General features: G+C 32.3%; 2 protein-coding genes across 2 annotated transcripts; one reads left to right on the forward strand and one right to left on the reverse strand.

Moving 5' to 3' along the window:
* Positions 1-4,357: 4,357 nt before the first annotated feature.
* Positions 4,358-19,676, forward strand: LOC126746650 (NECAP-like protein CG9132). Its single transcript, XM_050454990.1, has 4 exons — positions 4,358-4,529; positions 4,788-4,996; positions 7,995-8,379; positions 18,977-19,676. Exons 1-4 carry the CDS (start codon positions 4,444-4,446, stop codon positions 19,023-19,025), a joined length of 729 nt encoding a protein of 242 aa, XP_050310947.1. The 5' UTR covers positions 4,358-4,443; the 3' UTR covers positions 19,026-19,676.
* Positions 19,677-21,386: 1,710 nt separating this feature from the next.
* LOC126746585 (52 kDa repressor of the inhibitor of the protein kinase-like) lies at positions 21,387-22,517 on the reverse strand. The gene has a single exon (XM_050454893.1). It carries the CDS (start codon positions 22,515-22,517, stop codon positions 21,387-21,389), a length of 1,131 nt encoding a protein of 376 aa, XP_050310850.1.
* Between the last annotated feature and the right edge of the window lie 470 nt (positions 22,518-22,987).

A 22,987-nucleotide genomic window follows, 5' to 3' on the forward strand; every position in this document is an offset into this window, starting at 1 on the left:
TATCTTATTTACCATTCAATCTATAATATTCTAGATAAAATAGAAGTAGTCTTAATATTTTCAAAACTAAATACCTTTCATAACTCAATAATTAACCCTGAAGAATTGCTTCCTAAAATCGAAGCGCTATGCAAACACTTATACATACAACTAGTTCCTAAGTAACATTTATATGTGAGCTTCCACTCGATGATAAAGATATATTTCAATATTACTAATTAAGCTTATTGTCCTGCCAGGTCATAATAATCGATCCTTCATCGTCAATTTGCCTTATAGCAATATCTAGCTCTAAGCGATACAAATTACTTTTACCAGGATGGAACTATCTGGAAATTCAGTTAAACCAGTTCTTATGCCATAACATTTATAATAGCCGAATAATAGAAGACTTAATTATCAATTATCATTACTAGTCTTTTTTTGTTCATCTACAATACATAAATATCATCCAAGTTTTTCATAGTAAATGGACAATATCCCCTTCAACTACAATTGCTGAGTCAATAACGGTACACGATATTATAGACATATTATATTTTATATTTTTATTTATTTTAGTGAGAGTCAGTGTGTAGTTTTTGTATTTAGATGAGGTCTGATGATGCCCTAATGCGGCGGAACGTGCAACCTTTTAATAGACGCTTGATTTGTGAGACTTTGACTTTGAGTATACTTTCTCTTCCTAGTCATATATCTAAGTCTCTTTGAGAATAATGGATGATTATTTTGAATTACACTTACTAAAGTAAAATGTGGCAGCTCCGAATCCAGCCAGCTGCTCAATGGGTTCTATTTCATGGAAATTTCTCCAGAATGCATGCTCCGAATCAAATTAATGGTATTCGAGTCATACGAAATCAAGAACCTAGTCTACGAAGAAGTTCAGCTTCCAACCCAAAATTAACCGAAGTAGCTCGACAGCAACCCGTGTTCAATCCCCCCTCTACTGACCTAAAACTTGACAATCTGAAAGCAACTGATAAGATCCAATACGAATTAAGGGAACAAGCCACGAATTTATAAGAAATGACTTTCCTGTATGTTGGAACAGAACCAGTGCTCGGAAATATTTTATTTACTTATTGTTAATGCCAGATATTTTATACTTTTGCCATACGGAGCTGTATTTTAAGAGAAGGGAGTGGACTGAACCAAGAGACGATTGAAAATGACAAGGTTTTCTTAACTTGCGTTTCCGTTTCCAGTCCTGAATCAGCTTTATCTAAACTTTTTAGAAAAAATAAAGTTTTAAAAGTTTGTTGGCTTTATTATGTGTAGTTGGCTGAATGAAAAATTAAATGATTAAGGGAGTTAACCCATCTTTGACAGGTGATAAAAGGACTGACTTGCAAGATTGTAGAACAACGATATAAACCATTCCAGATCCTATAAAATGTTAAAACATCAGAATAATGCTTTAACATTTTATATCAAATAATATCATCATAGTCAATTTAATAAATACGAAAAATATTAACTTCGGCTCTGTGAGCAAAGGATCTAAGGATATTCTCTTAATGTGTTCGATATGACGATTATATTAGAAAGAAAGAAAGAAAGAAAATGTGCTATATTACGTAAGACAACAAAATCTTGTGTACAAGCATCCTAAAAACTAAAAAATTCCAAATTCACTTTAAATTTCAAATTTCAAACAAACATAACATCTAAAACACTTTACCATAAAATTTACACACATTACCAAAATTAATCATAACAAAACAGATTGAGAAAAAAAGCATCTTTTTGATAAATTTCAATAAAAAATAAGTAAAGCTGTCAATAAAACAGAATTTAGAAGAAGTAAATTAAATTATTTAACAGGAACAAAACTAAAACACTAAAATGATGTCAGAGCACAGGTTAAAAGGTATCATTAAAAAAATCGTCAAGGCTATAATATGCCCTGGATAATAAAAGTAATTTTAATTCCTTTTTGAATCTCTTAACTTCTAAAATTTGTCTGATACATAGAGGAACATGGTTGTAAATTTTTTTGCTAAGGTATATAAGTGAGTTCTTGGTGAGGGAGGATGTAGGGATTGGTAAGGGAAAATCGTTAACCTGGCGAGTCATATGACCAGTGTTAGAGGGAGGTTTAGGACATTTATGAATAAGACTAGCTGTTTCTAAGATAAAAAGAGAAAAAAGAGTTAGGATTTTTTGAGATATAAAGAGAGGTTTACAAGAATCTCTTAACCCAGCGGAACATAGGTATCTAACTGCCTTTTTTTGAATCACAAAAATTATGTTTAATAATCACTTGTTGCTTAAACCCCAAAAAGGCAAGCCATAACGAAGGTGGGACTCAATAAGAGAAAAGTACACTGAACGTGCAACTACCCCTCCCAGCTCATGCGCCGCCATTCTTACTGCAAAGCATCTAGAGGATAATTTTGATGCAAGATTTAGGATATGATCTTCGAAGCGAAGGCGACCATCAATGGTAATACCAAGGAACTTACAGCTTTCTTTGTTTTGCAAGGGGGAGTTTTCACTAAACATAAGGCCCTGAACGTCACACTTAAATCCCATAATAAAGGTTATGCCCACATTAAATACAAGCCTGTTTGCAGCACACCACTCCGATAAAATCTTAAGATCCTTAAAAACCTGGGCTCTAACATTATCAGAATCTCTATGATTCCATAAAATAGTGGTATCATCAGCAAACTGAACCACTTTGCCCTGCAGTTTTAATGAACCCAAATCATTTACATAGAGCAAAAATAATAGTGGTCCTAACACTGAACCCTGAGGTACTCCAGTTTTAAGGGATCTGGAATCGGATAAACATCAAGATACTGTAACTCTTTGGGTACGATTAGACAGATAGGATTCCAGCCATTGCAATGCCACACCTCTAAAGCCATAATTATTGAGCTTAGACAGCAGTATTCCATGATCTACACAATCAAATGCCTTGGATAAATCGCAAAATTTATTAAGTATTTATTATTAAGGGGACCAAATTACTCAAGCAAGAAACGAGCCAAAGCGCAATACAGTAATTGAAAACAGTAAGGTGAAAGATGTGTACAATGTTTCTAGAGATAAGTCTTAGACTACGTACACTCCTGTAAATAAATCTAAAATATACGGTGAAAAGGTAACCTTGGCTTTGAAAAGAACACCTAAATCTTAACCTGTATTGACTAACCTAAATTCATTATTGTTGATTGTGTACTGATAATTATTTATTTTATTAGAACGACCAAACGAAATACATACATACTTCTTTACATTCACCTCCAGACTATTACTATTACACCAAATTACCAATATTATTTAAATGTAATTAAAGTAGCTCAGCATCAAGATATGACTCAATGGATTTATAAGGTGTAAAGCAAAAGCAAGATGCTTTGAATGAACAATTACTATGAACATTCTTATAAGTCTTTTTTCGGATACCAGATAAGACTGGTTCACACCTTCCGTGTCTGCGCCGACAAAACCGTTCACCCTCACTAGAGACTAGGCTCAGGATTTACAAGATGTATGTGGGACCAATCTTTACTTATGTCTGCTCTTTCTAGATAGAACACGTGCTACTCTGAGGAAGGAATCTATTGCAAAACAACGTAAAAGTGAAAAGGCAATACCTCTTGAAGGCGGAAACACACGAAAATTCACTCATTAAACATACCTACACGGCAAGAACCTATCCAGAAGAGAGACATTAACTGCCGGGGTTATGGCTTTTGTAAAACAAACTCTCTTATACTAATTAAGTTATAAAAATTGGAAAAAGCGGAAAACAAAACAGAATTAAAGACAAAATACCTAAGTAGAAATTAATAATTTTAAATTAAAATAAATTTGCTATGATTATAATGTCCAAATAGCCAATTAGCATAAAATTCTGATCGTCACAACTTGCTATGCGCGATTTTTGTAGTCTTATATAAAATCGGAGCGACAACAAAATAAATCAATACCTTTGGAAAGGCGTTGATCGCAATGGATGAGGCAAATTGTCCAGTTGTAATAAAAATTTAAATTTGTGACAATTTTGAAACCGTATATTTAGCTCAGCCATGCTGCTATAGATTACAGGATTCCTGCTACGCTTTACATCTCTACAATAAATGACATAGACTTAACAGCTGATTTATTACCGTTTAATTATAGAAGATAATTTAGAATTATAAAATTCTTAGAATTTACTTTGTATTATAGCTACTACATTTCTGAACAAGAAAACCTATAAAAGAAGCGTCTTGTTAGTGAAATCCGAACTTAACGTTTTTTATATTCCTCGGTCTAGCCTTCCAAATCGCTGCACATGTAAACACCTTAAAGGTATCAGCTGATTTTGATATTTTCCGCTTATTTGTCACTTTTGACGTTTCATTTCTTTTCAGTTTTTAGTCAACATCAACAAATTTTTCTGGCATTCGATTTAACATTTTCTTGTAAAAAGACACGTTTTCCAACATGGAAACCTACGAAAGTGTTTTGTTAGTGAAACCTGAAGTGTATGTCTTTAACATTCCACCTAGATACACCAACAGGGGTTATCGGTAAGTAAGAAATTTGATACAGAATTCCGCCCACTTCCTGTAGAAGTATTCTTGCTATATCTGTTAATAAAAATTGTTGCTGACTGGCTAAAATAATAAAATAAGCAGTTTATCTATCGTATAATTTAGCCTTATTTTATTTCATTTATTTAATTGATTTGACAAATCTTCCCAAATTAATTTGCCTACTTTCACTTCATAGGAGTGTTACCACATTTCTTTATGTTTTTATTTAATCAATTTTTTCATCCATTTTAGGGCAGCAGATTGGAATTTAGCAGAGCCTCAGTGGACAGGTCGCATGCGTCTTATTTCAAAAGGCAACGAGTTAGCAATTAAATTAGAGGACAAGAATTCAGGTGAATTATTTGCCAAGTGCCCCATCGAAACATATCCAGGAACTGCCATAGAACCTGTCACTGATTCTTCCAGATATTTTGTTTTAAGGATTCAAGATGATAGTAATGGTAAGGATATTTACTCTGACTTTTATTAAGAATAGTCAAAGGCTCAAGTTTCCTCTATTTAAAGTAACATTTAGGTTCACATATTACTGTAATGAGGGTATTGTATGGTTATAATATAGTGCAAAGATTTGTTTCACACTGGTTATGCTAATTGGTACTAATATATACTAATTTTATTGTTCAAATACTGTTTGTTTTCATGCAAGACATTTCAAGGTTCATATAGAACTGATTTTATAGGAAAATGCATATTTATTTTAATGGGAGTTTTACAGTAATAAAGATTAGTTATAACCTAGCTGCTATCAAGTTATAAGAAATAATAAACAAATTATGCAATTATAAAAATTGCACAGTGACAACCTGTTTAATTAAAAATGCATAGTGCAATATTTTTTATGGTTTTAAATTGAATTTTTCCATATCTAATTCTTAAAGGTCAACAATATTCTAATGTATTTAAATACAATGCATACTTTTAATTTAAACAACAGTTAATCATATGATTTACAGTAAAATAAATCAATTTTTAAGATTTTATGAGAATACATCTTACATATCTTGTATTTTGTAATTTTATTTGGGCAGAATAGAACACCAAAAATTGCTAATTCATAACAAGAGTATAAGTCAAAAATACTTATATTTATTACAGAATAATCACAATTGTTACATAGGAAGTTAAAACATATTTGCATCCAGGTAATTTGAGTATGGTACCCATAACTAGTTTTATGAAAACCGCACCTAAACAGATGATGGGCTCTTAAGTCATGACTGTATTTAGGAGCATTTAAAAAATTAATGGACAGAGAAATATCCAAATACAACATGCAAGAGTAATATTTAAACAATGTATTTTGGACCTTCTCAATATTTTGAATGTTAATATGTGGGAAACCACACTCTAAACCTCTAAACAAGGCACTTATATTACACTGTATAAAACACAGCTGTTTTTACAAATTGAGCCTTTAAATGTTGAGCCTTGTTACAAATTGCATTTATATGGTTTTGAAAATTTAGTTTTTGATCAAATATGATACCTAACTCTCTAGCTTCATTTGATATAGTCAGAGTTGCATTATCAATATTACATGGAAATTGAAGCATATTATTACCTCAAGGTCACTACAAAACACTTAGAGGTATTTAAAAGAAACCCATTTAGGCTTGACCATTTTGCAAACTGCCTTTTTTTAATCTTTAGCAAATTAATTGTGATATACCTATTATCACAAAATTTTAAATCTATTAAAAGGTGGTTGCCAATGAAACTACTGTATATTTGCTTCAAGTCTTAAGGAAATTTTTTATTTATTGATTTTTAAAGTATATATTTTTCTTTTAAAGTGAAATTTCTATTAAATAAACTGGAAATTGAATCTTAGTAATGAATATTGTTCTTAGGCTTACAAACTTATGCAATATTGGTAGGGTAAATTATATATCTTATTCTTTAAATAATTATTTTATCTGTCTTCAGTCTTATTATTTATTCTTCATAAAATTGTGCAACACACTCTAAATGAGATTTCAAAAATTCTTAGGTTTGTTGGCTTCCTTTGATAAAACCTCTTTTACAGAAATTCTTTTTAAATAATATGAGGCAAAACATGTACAAATACTTAAAGGAAGAAATGGTAGTTAATCTATTTATTTATTCAATTCAACAGTCTCATTAGTATCACTATGAATTTTAGCCCAAAAAAAGTAGATATTCTCAAGGTGCTTTATATGTTCAATGGTCTTAATGTAGCATAAAATATTGCAGATACAAAATAACTTTATTTCCAATTAAAGACGAGCTAGATTCCATAGCGAAAGACTTTTCTCCATCATATACAATAGTTATACAGTGAGTTTCTGAATTTAAGAAAGGTCATACACAATACAAACCACATTGACATCACAATTTTTATGTTTTCCAAGTTAATAAAGCTAACATTTTCAATTGCAATGTGTAACTAATATTCTCTAGTTACTTATACTCAAGAATTTTCAATTGAGTACTATCAAGTAGATTTTGATAAAAAGCAAAGTAGGGAAACCACACTGTAGAGAAGTTCTCCAAATGTAATCCTAATGCAATGATGCATAAAGCATTTTAATAATTGAAGTATTAGTAAAATCTTTTATGTTGCACCTCATAAATACTAACATTTTCATAGCTTCTTGCAAACCTCAGAAAAAAAAAAGTGAAAACATACTATCCAAAATGATTTGAAGATGCTTTAGTGGCATCTAAATTATACATAAATTGAATAGCAATATTAATTGAAAAGTAACTTACTAACTCAAATTCTATACCAACCCTAACTTAGAAGATATTAGATCCTAAGAGCCCACAAACAAAGTCAATGTAAAAATGGTAATTGTATGTTTAAATAAAAACAAATAAAACAGTAAAATAGTAGAAATATATAAAATAAGAAAACATTTATGAAGTTCAACATTTTTGTTGAAATATGATCAGACTGCACTGAGTGTGCACATTTTCTTGGTTTTGTCACCCCACACACAAGAAAGATGCTTAGTTCTTGGAATGGAAAAATGAATGAGTTTCTAAAATTATATTTTGATTGAAGATTAACTTGATGCCTACATTTTTGTAAATTAAAAAGTTGTAATTAATGGACTGAAGCATATCTTTAAACTCTATGTTTAACCCAACACCCATGAAACCATAAAACTCATTAAACTTGTTTCACTTCATCACTGGGAAACTTACTTAAATCCTTTTAACCTTCACTACTATGATTAGATGTTAAAAAAAGGTAACATATTAAATAAATAAAATAACAGGTCATAACCTCATTTTCAATAACTTGAAATTAAATAAGGAAAATCTGTAAAACGAAGATATCAAAAGAATAATGTTTTTTGTACAATACAATTTCTCATTGTTTTAAATCTCAGTGCATTACTGAACTCAATAAAACATTTTGATTTGAAATAAATCGGAAAAATATCAATTCAATTTTCTTTCTTCATTTAGGAAGATCTGCTTACATAGGCCTAGGATTCGGAGACAGATCCGACTCATTCGATTTAAATGTGGCCCTACAGGACCATTTTAAATGGCTAAAGAAAGAGAAGCAAATCAGTGAAGAACCCAGCGGCGGCCCATCATTGGATTTGGGTTTCAAAGAGGGCGAAACAATTAAAATTAATATGAAAATAACTAAGAAAGATGGAAGTGAAGCAAACTCGAAGTCCAAAACAAAAACGGGTGGAGTCGGGTTGGGACTTTTACCACCACCTCCTGGTGGTAAATTGCCTGCTCCTCCAGGCAGCAGTCCTGCTAGTTCACCAGCGCACGCCCCGAAACAGGGAAATAATTCTGGAGGAGAGAGTTGGGGAGAGTTTGCTTCAGCGCCAAGGTAAATTTTTTTTTGAAAATTAGATGTTGACTTATTAGTCTTATATTATTTAAATTTAATAGAGTACCTAAAACTTGACTTAAGGGTCATAATATTTCTCCTTTTTTTATTTTTTAAACAACTGTGATTTCCACCTTTTACTGGACATCTTTCTCTTATGTTTCTGAGAAATTAATTATTTCATTCATTTAAAATATAGGCTGATGATTCAATGGCCAGCTAAAAGCCCTAATTTAAAAAACTTTTTTTTTTTTGTGGGGTTATTGGGAGGAGTATACTGAGGGTGGAAAGGTTTCTTCCAGTTTTAAGACATTAAAATATTTGTTTTCAACATAGATCAATCCAGTTTTATTTGAAATTTGGTCTATAGAAAATGCAGGAAAAATTATGTAAAATATATTGTGGTGTATATATAGAGGATATAAAAGTAACAATTTAGTTAATTTTCTATAATAATGTTTATATTTATCTTATGTTTTAAATGCTTAATAAAATACCGATGTACTAAATCTTCATTTTTAAAATTTTATCCTTGCGATATACAGGACTACTAATAGCAGATGCTTTAACACAATATTTTAATGCAATGAAATATTGATTAAAATCGAAATATATAGAAGTAAAGGAAAGCAAAATGTATATAGAGAGTGACGTCTCCAAAAGATAATATATGACAAGTTTGAACATGAATATCAATGAAAAGAAAAAACAAAAAAGTATTCAAGAATAAAGAATTGATAAGATTCTTCAAATTAAGAAATGGAGACTTTTCTAAAAATAAAATAACGCCTAAAGAATAAACCAAACAGAAATGATGAAGAAATCCAGAGACAAAAACAGCAATGACAAGATGAGTGTTAAAAAAATAGATGGAAACAGAAAAAAATATTTAAATGGTCTTTTAATCTCAAGATGGTCTAAGAAAGAAGAAAACAGCAAAAAGACACCAGAAAAAATGAAATTAAATTAAGACAAGAAAAGCGATGTTAATAAAAGAAAAAAAAGACAATGTTTATTAAATGATTTATTTGGCTATCTAAAGAAGAGCTAAGAAATAGTAATAGGGCAAAGACATCTATAGGAAAAAAGAACATAACGATAACAACTACAACAAGGAAGAGAAAAGAAAGCAGAATGATGGCAAACATATTAAGAGGTTGATGTATTGTTCAGATTCAGAAGATGACAGACATTTTTGCTTAACCACTCTGTATTTCAGTTATGAGGGGCGATAGACCCATAGATCATGGGGTTTTAAAATCTCCTGAACCCCTTTTATTTGCGTTTAAATTATATAAAGGGTTTTTCAAATAAGGCGGGCCGATGTTGACTATTTGTGGCGGCCATGTTGTTTTGGTGGCATCTGTCAAATCTGTTGTTTATTATTCAGTTACTGATGCCAAATCATCATGACACGTTACAGGATTGAGCAGCACGTCCAAATGATAAAAGTTTATTATCAAAACGAGTGTTCATTAGTGCAAACATTGCGTGCCTTGCGTCCAGTATACGGTAGGCGCGGTGGCCCTTCAAAGTCAACTCTTCAACGTTTGGTGGCCAAATTTGAGATGACTGGTTCGCTAAACAATCAACCAACTCCCATACGTCAAAGGAACGCCAGATCAGTCCAGAACATCGCCGCTGTCCGTGAAAGTGTTCAGGAGAACCCGAGGCAGTCGATTCCTCGCCGTGCACAAAAACTTGGCCTTTCGCAGACTTCAACTTGGCGAATTTTGCGTCGGGACTTGGGCCTGCACCCATACAAGATCCAACTGACCCAGGAGCTTAAAGTTAATGACCATAGAGAACGCCGTTTGTTCGCTGACTGGGCTTCAGAATGTTTGGAAGTTGACCCTAATTTTGGCCAAAAAATCATCTTTAGTGACGAGGCACATTTTTGGATGAATGGCTTCGTTAACAAACAAAATTGCCGTATATGGGACGACACCAACCCATGCGAGATTCACCAGGTGGCAATGCATCCACAAAAAGTTACGGTTTGGTGCGGATTTTGGGCCGGCGGCGTCATTGGTCCGTACTTCTTTCAAAACAATGTCGGTGAGGCCATCACTGTCAACGGGGAGCGGTACCGATCAATGATAACCAATTTCTTTTGGCCCGAATTGAACATTATGGACATAGACGACATGTGGTTCCAGCAGGACGGCGCTACGTGCCACACAGCGAACGACACGATGGACATTTTGCGTCAACGATTTGAGGGCAGGGTTATCTCTCGGAGAGGTGATGTAAATTGGCCACCAAGGTCTTGCGATTTGACCCCGCTAGACTTTTTCTTGTGGGGTTTTCTAAAGTCCCAGGTCTATGCCAATAAGCCGCAATCCACCGATGCCCTGAAAGTCAACATAACCCAGGCCATCGCTCAAATTCAGCCGGATCTATGCAGCAGAGTAATTGAAAATTGGACCACTCGAATCCAAGCCACCGTGAGAAGCCGCGGCGGACATTTGAATGATGTCATATTCCATACATAATGGCATAAGTTGGCCTTTCAAATAAAAAAATAATTTTGTTAATATCTCAGATTCTCAGATACAGCTTGTTTTATTCCATTTCAACATCGACCCGCCCTTATTGGAAAACCCTTTACCTTTCCCAATGAAACATCCTTTATAATTTGGTAGTGTTTCTGGTACACATGAATTCTGCATATAAATGCAGAAAATTGACATTAAATTTTTTTACGCATATAGACATTTAGTTGTCTATAGTCTGTACAATTGAATAAACGTCTTACATCACATATCGCGTAAAAAAACACATCCGGTAATGCCAATCCAAAAAAGTAACTGCAACGGACCGATTACATTAGATTTAGGGCTCCCGCCTATTTTTTCGCTTTCGTACTGTAATTTTGATTAAGTCCAAAGGTATGATTGGTTTTAGTTTTTAGCGGTTTTAGCAAATATATTTTATAACGTATTTAGCAATTTCATGTATGTATGTATTACATTTGAATCATCTTCGTGGAGTCTAAAAATATCTAAAATTTTTTTTTTTTATGTCGATTTGTACAAGTTATGTTTTACAGATGTATGAGTTATTAGTAATAACAGTTAATTTTACTTAAATTTTATGACTATATACTAAAGACTCTTAGTTAAAGCCAAAATGAAATATTATCTACCAGAAAAATTAAATTTAAGAAATTAAAATGATTAGAGCAGTTCCTTCGAATATTGTTTTTTTATATAAAGACACTACCTACAATATTGAAGTCACTAAAAGAGTTCTGGCAATTCATAAGTGTTTTTATATAGAATTTTTTTTTATTATATAAAAATGATAACATATTTTTACTGAACCTACATATCTTTTACTAAGTATCTTGATCCAATAGACCTATACAGATAACCTAATATTGTTGTTACCCTTAAAATAAGATGAACTTTACCCATGTTGATGTAATGGTCAAAAGCTAATTACAGTTTACAATAAAGTACCAAAAAATTCTTTGATTTGAACTTATTCAAACATAAAATTTAAAAATATAAAAATTATAAAACGTTATTTTTACTTATAAGAATATACTTTTAATTATTGTTGTTAGACAATAATTTAAAAAAACAATATTATTTATCAGAACCACCCCGAATCTGAACCAGACCTTTTGCACAACTTTAAAAAATAAAGAGGTTTTATCTTTTCCAAGAAGTTTTTCGTATAACGTTTATAAGCTGTATAACACTATTCCTCATTCATTAAAACTACTAAAACCTTCAATATTTAAAAATATGTTAAGACGGCGGATGTACTTATGAGTAGGTGCAGCTGATTTACATGTTATTTAAGTATTTTCGTTTTTTTTTTTAATTTTAGATTTTATTTATTTTTGTTTATAATTGAACTTTGAACAATTTTTTAAATTGCTTTCAACTCTTTTTTTTTGCAATTTAAATATTTACTTGCTTGAATTATTGTATTGATTATGTTGCAAGAAATAAACGGTATATATAATTGTACTGCAATAGAATATAGTAAGGCATATTTGTTTTAAGCCAATTTATGCAATTACTATTTTCCTCCATAAATCTATCTTTAAGCACAAGGATACAGGTTAGTGCTTTTAAGTCAAAAAGGTCAGTATATTTTATCTCATGAACGTTGAATGGTCTATTATTTTGTTTCACCCACGATTGGATTCAATCTTGGATCAATCTAAAAATATTTAATTATCATCATGCATGGTATATATTGATACTTGTTTTTGCATTTTCTTTAGCACTAGACATAGTCTGATGCTACATATGAAGAACCAGACTCCATGACCAGAATATTGTTGTACACCACTTAAATTAGTTTGTACAACTAGCAATAATAAATAAAATCTGTATTGTTGTGACGAATTCATAATGAGTTACTTATTATATTGGGTATTACGTCACTATAATAAGCAATATAATTACAATATAATAAGCAGTAGCAATAATAAAGCTACAATAAACTGGTTCTTGTTTAAACTACTGGGCCAAATAGTGAATTATTCAGATATTATCTTGTATTGCGTGCCTTGTAGTGCTTATTGATCTTGCCAAGGCTTTCGACACGGAACTTCATAAATAAATGCAACTAAAAATTCCGGCCCAAATAGTGAATTATTAAGACAATATGATGTTGTACTGCCTCGTAGTGCTTTTTGATCTTGCCAAGGCTTTAGACACAGTAATTCATACATAAATGCAACTGAAAATTCCGGTCCAAATACTGAATTATTAAAACTATTTGTTTTTATACTACCTCGCAGTCCTTATTGATCTTGCCAAGACTTTCGACACTGTACTTCATAAATAAATGCAACTAAAAATTCCGGGCCAAATAGTGAATTATTAAGATACCATGGCTTTGCACTGCTTGGTAGTCAGTTTTCATAAATACAGTGAAACCTCCCGATACGGACACCTCCAATAGACGGACAACTCCCTTAAACGGACATATTTTTTGGTCCCATTGAAAATACACTAAATTCCCATATGCTTTAACGGACACTCTCTCGGGCGGACGCGGACACCTAAAAGTGGTCCGAAGAACCGCTAAACTTTCTCTTGAGCGGACACAGAAAAAATTTAAACACGCAATCGGGGGTTGCATTGGCGCCAGAGCCTGGGTTTCCCCGATACGACGGTACTCCTCGCATGGCGCCGGTTTGTCGGGATGTTTTTGTGTTTTGACTGTTTTGTTAATGTATTTGGCTTTAGTTTATTGTCGTATTTTCTAGCGTTATTAGCGGAACAACCGATATGTCGTCGAAACGTAAAGTTCTAACTCTTAAAGAAAAAGTTGCCGTTATTGAGTTTTTTAATAAAGACGTATAAGTGTACGCGACTTAGCAAAACGGTTTAGAATAGGACACAGGAGGAAACACACAGGCAGCTGAGATTATTAAAAATAAGGATGTTTTATTAAGTAAGCTCCACTCAAATATAAATGTGAATGAAAAAAGAAGCTTCCTAAGAGAAGAGGGAGAAATATTGACAGACAGTGCTATGAGTGGTTCATTAGAGCTCGAAGCAAAAATATTCCATCATCAGGTAACATACTTCAATTATTACACATATTACTGTATATTTTACATGTGCCTATTATCATTTTGGGTACAATTGTTAAAACGAAAGCCAAAGAAATCGCTGATGGTTTGGGGTATAGAACTTTCAGTGCATCAGAAGGTTGGGTGCAAAAGTTTCGTACCCGGCACAACATTGCTTTTAGAACTATCAGTGCGGAGGCCGCAAGTGTGAACTCTGCCGATGTCACGACATTTTGGGAGAAAGTACCATCTATAATTAAGAACTATGCTCCCAAAAATATCTATAATGCTGATAAGACTGGGCTATTTTTCCGAGCAGTGCCAAACAGGGATCTACATTTGAAGCGAGAAAGATGTATTGGAGGTAAATTTTCAAAAGAGAGACTGACTAAGACAAAGAGAAAAACCTCTAGTGATCGGAAAAACGGCCAAACCAAGAGCATTTAAAAATATTTATAGGTGGAATAAAAAAGCTTGGATGACCGGTGAACCGATGGCCGAATGGTTAAATCAATTTGATAAAAAAATTATGCGTGAAAAACGAGAAATTTTAATATTTCTCGATAATGCATGTTGTCACCCAAAGGATATAAGATTGAACAATATTAAATTGATTTTTTTGCCTCCAAACTGCACTTCTATTGTACAGCCTTTAGATCAGGGCATTATTAAGAGTTTTAAAACATTTTATAGGACAATCATTATTAAAAAACTTTTATTAGCCATAAATACTGCTGAATCAGTCCAAGAATTAGCCAGAAAAATACAGGTCCTAGATGCAATTTACTTTATAAACATTGCATGGGACCAAGTGACAAAGAAAACGGTTGAAAATTGCTTTATTAAGTCTGGCATTACATACTCTAATAGTTCAGAAAATAGAGCAGAAAACCTGGAAATCTGGCTAAATGAAGACGACATTCCATTGTCACTTTTAGTTCAAATGTTGAGGAATAAGGATAATTTTGGAATGATAAACAATAGTGATATCAACGAATTTTTTAATGTAGACAATGATTTAATATTGGGGCAAATTCATGACCTTCCTCTGGAGGTTTCGAATCAAGAGGAAGTAGTGGTATCATCCGATGAATCAGAAGAGGAACACGTTGAGGAAGAAGAGGAATTGACTACCTATCAACAGGCTTTTAATATGACGCAACAGTTAAAACGCTTCACTCAGGCTAGGGGTGACATATCTGCTCTAGATTTACTATCTAAGCTTGATCTTCATTTCCAAGATACTTTGCTCAACAAAAAAAATCGACAAACGTTTTTATTAGAATATTTTAAACATAAACAATGATCTTAATTTGTACATATGTTCCAAAATATTTACATATTATTTCTTACAAAAATCTTTATATGTATGTATGTTCTAGTTTAGTTTATTTTCGGTTTGTTATTTCATAAGTTTTTGTTTTGGTTTGTTTTTTAAGTTTTTTTTTTTTGCATAATTATTTTATATTAAATTAATATTAAATTGCAAATTATTTTGTAACCCTAATTATATACTTATTGTCATTAAATAATTAATATTAAACTTGTTTAAAAAAATAACATGCTGTTTAATTTTGCTTCTGTGTGGCCTTTTTCCCTTGGGCGGACACCTGCGTTGAGCGGACACTTTTTGAAGGTCCCATGAGTGTCCGCTCAAGAGAGGTTTCACTGTAAATGCAACTAAACATTCCGGTCCAAATACTGAATTATTAAGACATGTTCTTACACTACCTCGCAGTCCTTATTGATCTTGCCAAGGCTTTAGACACTGTACTTCATAAATAAATTCAATTAAAAATTCCAGGTCAAGTGGTGACTTATTAAGATGGCCTTGAACTGCCTTGTATTGTACGTGTTGCCATATCCCATAATGAGTAATGTAACATAGTAGGAAAATATTAATATAATAGGCATTCTTTTGTTTCTCGACTGTAGCACTAGAATCCTAATCAATTGATTTTTAAAAATTTCTCTCTATCTGATGAGATGTAAAATTTTGATATAAACACTTTCATTTCAAAATTATAAAATATAGCAAAACTTTAATTCATTTATTACAATCCGACAGCAGTGCCTCTACCCGTATAATCACGTGATTCGTGACGTAGGACGGCGGCTCATTTGAACAAAGTATAGATGTAATAACACTGTCAGAAAATTGAGTAGTTGACAGAGGTGCAACAAGTCAAATTTAAATAGACTTAAGTCTTAAGTTTTAAGTCACATCCAAAATCAAAATGATTTAAGTTTTAAGTCAAATCGAGTTCAACATTCAAATGATTTAAATCCTAAGTCTTGACTTAAATCGTTTTCTTTTAAGTCAAGTCATTTTACTAAAGACTTAAGTCAAAATAGCATGATTTAAGTGAAATTTATGACTTAAGTCTTTAATTTTGATTTAAATCATTATGCGGTCAGTTAAGTCATAAAAGATCAATATGATATGATTTAAGTCAATTTTTTGACTTAAGTCTAAATTTTGATTTAAATCATTATGCGGTACGAGTTAAGTCATTGATATATAATGTCAAAAAAAAGTATGATATAAATCAAAATTCTCAAGCGAATATAACAAAAATTACATTCAAAAATTTATATTTCGTACATTTTAATATTATTTTATTACTGACTGGTACACTGGTACTTACTATTACTGGCTAATATGTGGCAGAAATGCAACGAGAAGATTACTTTTATCTAATTTTATAAGAGGGTTGTTGGGTGGGATCAGAAATAAAACAGAAACCTGTTTACCTAAATGTCGATCGAAACGTCGAAACGTCGACATTTAGGTAAACAGGTTTCTATTTTATTTCTGACCCCACCCAACAACCCTCCGCAATATTTATTTTTTCACTCTTTTGTATTTAGTATAGTCATTAAACGCTGTGGCGTGCTTAACCTTTAAATGCCTTATAAAATTTGTTGTTAGTGTTGTTTTTCCTTTAATGGATTTCGTGCCTTTACAAATTTGACATATTGCAGCAATATTAAAATTATTACTTCGGTTAACAATTTTAAAAAAATTGCCATCAAATAATGCTGATTCATTTGATGTTTCTTCATTATCTTCATCTTCTTGGGGACAGCATGAACTAAAAGTTACGGAAATACGGAAGCTTCATCAATTTCCAGTACAGATCTTGGGTCACTTGGTTTGATATAGTTTTTTATTTTATTTTGTGGCTTTACCAATGACTACGTTAAAGTAATCCTCTACTTTGGTTTTCAAATTGTTCCTGGCCTCAGTAGCTGGGTCGTAGGATCTCTCTCATCTTCGCTTGGAGCGAAATGATCTTCTAGAGTTTCTAGATCATCACTCTCAGTGTCTAAGAGCATTTCGTCATCCAACTCTAAGTCTTCCTGGGACATTCTGTAAATAAACACGAAAATCAGTATAACCTATTCTACAGTGACAGTGACCCTTCTATGCTATTTTTATTGAATCAATTTTATTATAACGTATTTACTTAGTTTATTACTAAGTTTTTTCTTCTTATGGGCTTATTTATCAACCGATTAAAAAAATGATTGTATCAAAATATTGGAAGTAGAAAGTGCATTTAAAAAGTATTTGTTCCCGATACCGTTCTATTTAATAAAATTGAGTTATTGATAAACTTAAAAATACAGATTTCGAGATTTTAAACAGGCGTGTGCCGTGTAAAACATTTAGGAAATTAAATACGATTAAAACTATTTTTCGGTGATTACTTGATTTACCCATGTCATGTGTTCATTTGTTCATTCGCCCCCAACCCAACCAAAGTGTATTGTTCTAGTTCAGTCAGTGTCAGTGATATCTATTGTCGGGTCTGGTCAGGATTATGAACCCACAAATTTCGGGATTTTCAAATTTTAATCGATAGTCTGTGTTTTATAGAATACATTAAAAGTGACATTTCACTGCGGTTCGCGGCATTTAAAACTGTTTTTTACATGTTTTTGGGGAGTTTTTTTTGCAGAAAAACGTATTTTTTGGTTTTAGTTCAACTTCAAAGTGTTCAGTTATCAATATCCACCCAGGAAATATTAAAAAAACGTAAGTTTTCTGATAATATCTACCTTCACAGTAATGGAATTTATAGGAGTTTTTAACCAAGTTTTTACTTCATTATTATAAAATAAAACTACCCTTTCATAGTTAAATAAGTTTAGAACCATCTAATCTTTAATAATTATGCCAAATAATACAAAAATACTGTAAATTGTGTGGGTTCATAATACTTACCCTAACCCTATTGTCTGTTGAGTATCCCTCCCTCAAATTATAAAAAACAAACGGAAATATTATAATTATATTATTCCTTACCTGTTTGGATTAATAAACAAACACAATCCAAAAAGTTCACTTCACAAATCACAAAAAGTGTTTTTTTGCGCAGGAACACGTCTAATATATTAATCTGCCAGAAAACAATAGCACAACACAATACTGTCTGTCACGATACAATACGAGGTCTGTGATTCCCCCAACAAAAATGCCCAGTAGTACGCACACGCAAGATTATACGACTGTTTGCAAACAAAATTGGAGTTAACTAGTCGCAACTTCGGAAGTCGATTTTCGATTTCAGTTGACGGGCATGAGAGCGTCGGTCGTCGGCACACTCGGCACTGAAGTATGATTGATCTTCCGCTACGCGATGAATACTACTACTGACTTAAATCTTTTCTTTAAAAACTTAAATCTTTTCCAAATAAATTAAATGGTTTACCTTGTTGTCTTTTATAAAAACTTAATATTTTTTTTTAACTTAAATCATTTTTAGATGACTTAAATCGTTTCTCGGTGACTTAAATCATAACTTCTGATTTAAGTCTTTTATTACTGACTTAAGTTTTTTCTATTTTAGACAAAAGTATTTAAGTCACAAATAATTTAAAAAATGACTTAAATTTTAAGTCTTAAGTCAGCATTTTTGAAATGAATTAAATTAAAATGACTTAAAGTCATTAAAATGATTTAAATCAAAAAAACGATTTAAGTTTTCTAGACCCTTGCAACTCTGGTAGTTGATTGGAATATACTTACACATTTTTCTTTTACAGTGCTGCACCGGCTCAGCCCAGCCCCAACTCCAATTGGGTGCAATTTTAGAGCTCACCATGTAATATTATTATAAATATGTAACTTTTCTGTATGTATGTATGTAAGTAGGACAGACCTAGAGAGAAGAGTTTATTGTTGAGTTTTGAGTTTTTAAAATATTTTATGTATTGGTAGCCTAGAGTTAAGTAGGTTTAGTTACTGTATTTTTAGAGCCTAGTGAAGAAAAATAGGCCCAAAGTTACAAAACATATAATTCAGGTAAGCTTTATCCTAGCTTTTATTGGTAGGTTCATTATTATAAATTGTAATATATATACAAGTGTAAAAGGAGATTTACCAGTAAAATATACCTCTAGAATCAATAACATAGATTTTTCACTAGAAATAACATTTATTATTTGTTAACTAAATTTAGGGTTGGTTCGTTAAAGGAGTACTAGCTATAAATTCTTAGAATGTATATCAAGGAATCACATATTCGAAAACTATTTAAAAAATTTAAGGGCATATGTACTTAGGCTTTACATACTGGTTTTTATTTTTAAATATTACTTTATTTATCTGGTGCATATACATATTTTTTAATATCTCGTTTCTCGATCATCCGTTTTATTTTTATATTATAGGTTGTTCGTCTATATTTGTTATTTTTACTCTTAAAAGACATTCCTTTTTTACCAAATAAATACATAAATTCATGATTTTTGTTTGTTTACCTGACAGCAGTGGAAACATTTATGGAAACTTTTAATAGCGTGCGTATTATTTAATGATAATTTTATCAGGAGCCACTTAAGTATTGGTACAATAAATGGCCACTGATAAAGATAATATCGTGCCTAAAATTTATTAACAAGATTTAAGATTTTTTTGGGTTTGATGAATTTATGATTAAATAAGAACGGAAACTATTTACAATCTTGATTCTAAAATATTCAGTATTTGTTCTCTATGACAAATCGACTGTCCAATTTCAACACTTTAATTACACTTTCGCTGCAATGGAGAAAAAAAGGTTGTATACTATAAATCAGCATTCAAATAACTGTGCATTTTAATACTAAAAAACTCAGTTACTTTTTATATATTTCTGGAGTGGCTAGCAACCCGTCAACTAGGGTCATCCCTTTATAATATTTGGAGATTAGATAATCAAAGTTAAAATAATGTTCATATATTTAGTAATGATTATAAATTCTTGTCACCTATAAAGAGCTTAGTGAAATTTAAAAATACTGTCTTCCCTTTCGGTTAGGTTTAAGTTTATATTCAGAGATGTTTGTAATTAATAATAGGATTCTTCTATGATAGATCTGTCAAGTGCATATTATATAAAAAAACCGCAAAATAAAACATCGCTGACGTCAACTATAATTTAAAATAAGGAAAGAATCTTTGCTTATTTCTGGCTATAATTTAAAAATGACTTGTCATCTCAAAATATCTATAAAACATCTATAAAAATAATTTCTTTGAAAATTAAATATATAAAATACAAGGGCGTCGCCAGCCGGTAAGCTAGCGAGGGGCAGCATGAAAGAACTAAAGACAAAAAACAAAAATTTTAATAAAAAAAAAATAAAAATCGAACTAAATATTTACATGAAAATCAATTGAAACATAATCTTCTAGGGTTCTTTGCGAATTCGTTAGTCACTTTGTTAACAAAATCGTTCAAGTTTTTAAAAATGTGTTGCCTGTGTACACTCATCATAGCGAGGCCATTGAGTCGAGTTTCAGACATGGTGCTCCTCAACCAGGTTTTGATTCTCCAAAGGCTACTAAATGACCTTTCAACTGTACAAGTCGTACAAGGTAATGCAACAAGGATCTGTAAAGCCTTCTTAATTTCAGGAAAGGAATCATCAGTTTCCTTGAGGATGTCCACAACACTCATTTTGACCGATTCTGGTTTTTCCTCCCATATTTTTTTCCAAAGCTCTATCTCATTTTGGATATTTGTAACACCGTAAAAATTTTTAAATTCCTCGCAAGCCTCTTCAAGTTCTTTCAAAGAAATGTTTTTCATTTGCGCAGGATGTAGTTTTGACAAAGTAAATGATGGTCTATTTTCTTCAGAAAACCTTATTTCTAGGAAATTTATAATTGAGTCCAAATAAGGAATTGTTATGGACCTGCGCCAAAATTCTGAGGGGCTTTTTGATGGGTGGTTGCTACGGTGTTGTTGTCTTTAGCAGTACGCGGTATTGATTTCATATCCAATCCAATTTTTTCCGCAATAACAGAAGAATCTTTGAAAATTTCTTCTGTTATTTTTTCGGGATTCTCACGGTGGTTTTTGATCAGTTTTAAAATACGATACAATATGCTGTGATGCCTGAACTGCATCCAAGGATACTGATTGGAGCACGTTTACTGTTGGTTCTAAAAGAGCGGAATATTTGGCTATCAATCCAAGGCTAAAAATAAACGAAACTTTGGAAGCTGGAGCTGATATGCATGTTTCCTTGTCGCAATATTGCCATCTCGAGACAGGGTTTCTAGTGCCTCCATTATATAACAAAAGTTCTCTTTAAAAACTCTGATGCTCTTGTATTTCTCGCTCCACCTTGTTTCGCACAGCTTGGGAATATTGGGTATTAATTTTCTTCTTAGAACCGATTCACGAAAAAATGTAATTATATCTTTGATGGCCCCAACAGTATTTCGGATCTCCGGCAGAGCATTCAGATCATTGATTACCAGGTTGAGTTTATGTGACGAGCAATGAAAAAATAGTGCTTTCTTGTATTTCTTACGCAAAATAGCCTGAACGCCACCTTCTTTTCCAGACATCGTGGAACAACCATCGAATCCCAAACCAACACATTTATCTGGATCGAGATCCTCTTTCGTCAGAAATTCGTTTATTGCCGTGGCAATCGATTTAGCTTCCAAGGCTGTAAGCTCAGCAAATCCGAGGAATACTTCTTCAATGTTGCTGGTTTCCTCATCAAAATATCTTATGCCAACTGAGAGCTGTTCCTTTCCAGAGATATCCGCTATTTCATCTGCTAAAATGCTATATGCTTGCGATATCTTCACATTTTTGATGCAATAGGCCTTAATAACATCTCCAGAAATACTGATAATCTCATTCTGGATGTCAACCGATCGATAACTTGCATTTTTCTTTCCATGCTCAAGATGGTTTTTTAAAATAGTGTCTCCTTCGTCAATTCGCATCTTATCCAGCGTCCAGAATTCCATCACCATAGCTTGCCCCCCCTTAATGCTAGGTCGTGGGATCCGCAAAACGCAATGCAGGAAATAATCGATTTTTTCAAGACTTTCCTGAGAGTATTTGTTAATTTGCACATCTACTGGCACATTATCAAGAAAAGATTTAGCTGCTTCCAATGCCGTCTTATGAAAGTGAGTATTTGCGTGTTTTCTGCAGTATTCATGAACATCTTTGAACTTACAAAACGGCCTTATAATGAACGAACCTAAAACACCTCTAACGGAGCTCAGATTGGGTGGAAATAATGTACAGAATTTACAGAAGGTCCTTTTTGTTGGCGGGAGTATGCTAACCATGGTGAGTACATTTCCAACCAGGAACGATTGAATTTTCTTTTCAGATACTGGGCGTCTTTGGCAAAGTCGTACGTTTTCCGTAGTTCTTGGCTCAAAGTGAGCGTAATTGTTTCAATTCGCTTTTCACTTGCGAGCGCTTCGAGCCCCCGAAATGTAAATATGCGTAGGTATAGTAAAGCCTTATCTTAGATTGAAGTTACCTAATAGCCTAATTATTAAGTTAAATTAGATATTAATAAGTGATAAGTTACGAAATATACGTTTTCAAAAGTAAAGTTTCAATTAGCCGGATGACTGGTTTAGCGTTAACCTCCTGCCCCTCTCTGGCGACGCCCTTGATAAAATAAATAATTAAATAAACGTTTATTATGCAACAAAATATTACATAAAAGGTAACTTTCATACGTGTTCTGCCATACTACCTGAAGTATTAGTGGGCAGTTTCAATACAATACTACTTATGCTAAACT

Source organism: Anthonomus grandis, chromosome 17 (assembly GCF_022605725.1).
Source record: "Anthonomus grandis grandis chromosome 17, icAntGran1.3, whole genome shotgun sequence".
NCBI lineage: Eukaryota > Metazoa > Arthropoda > Insecta > Coleoptera > Curculionidae > Anthonomus > Anthonomus grandis.

Coding starts and splice junctions, on each gene's coding strand:
- LOC126746585 (XM_050454893.1), bottom strand. CDS start 22,517: ATGGTTAGCATACTCCCGCCAACAAAAAGGACCTTCTGTAAATTCTGT.
- LOC126746650 (XM_050454990.1), top strand. CDS start 4,444: ATGGAAACCTACGAAAGTGTTTTGTTAGTGAAACCTGAAGTGTATGTC. Junction 4,530..4,787: donor TACACCAACAGGGGTTATCG/GTAAGTAAGAAA, acceptor CATCCATTTTAG/GGCAGCAGATTGGAATTTAG. Junction 4,997..7,994: donor GATTCAAGATGATAGTAATG/GTAAGGATATTT, acceptor TTCTTCATTTAG/GAAGATCTGCTTACATAGGC.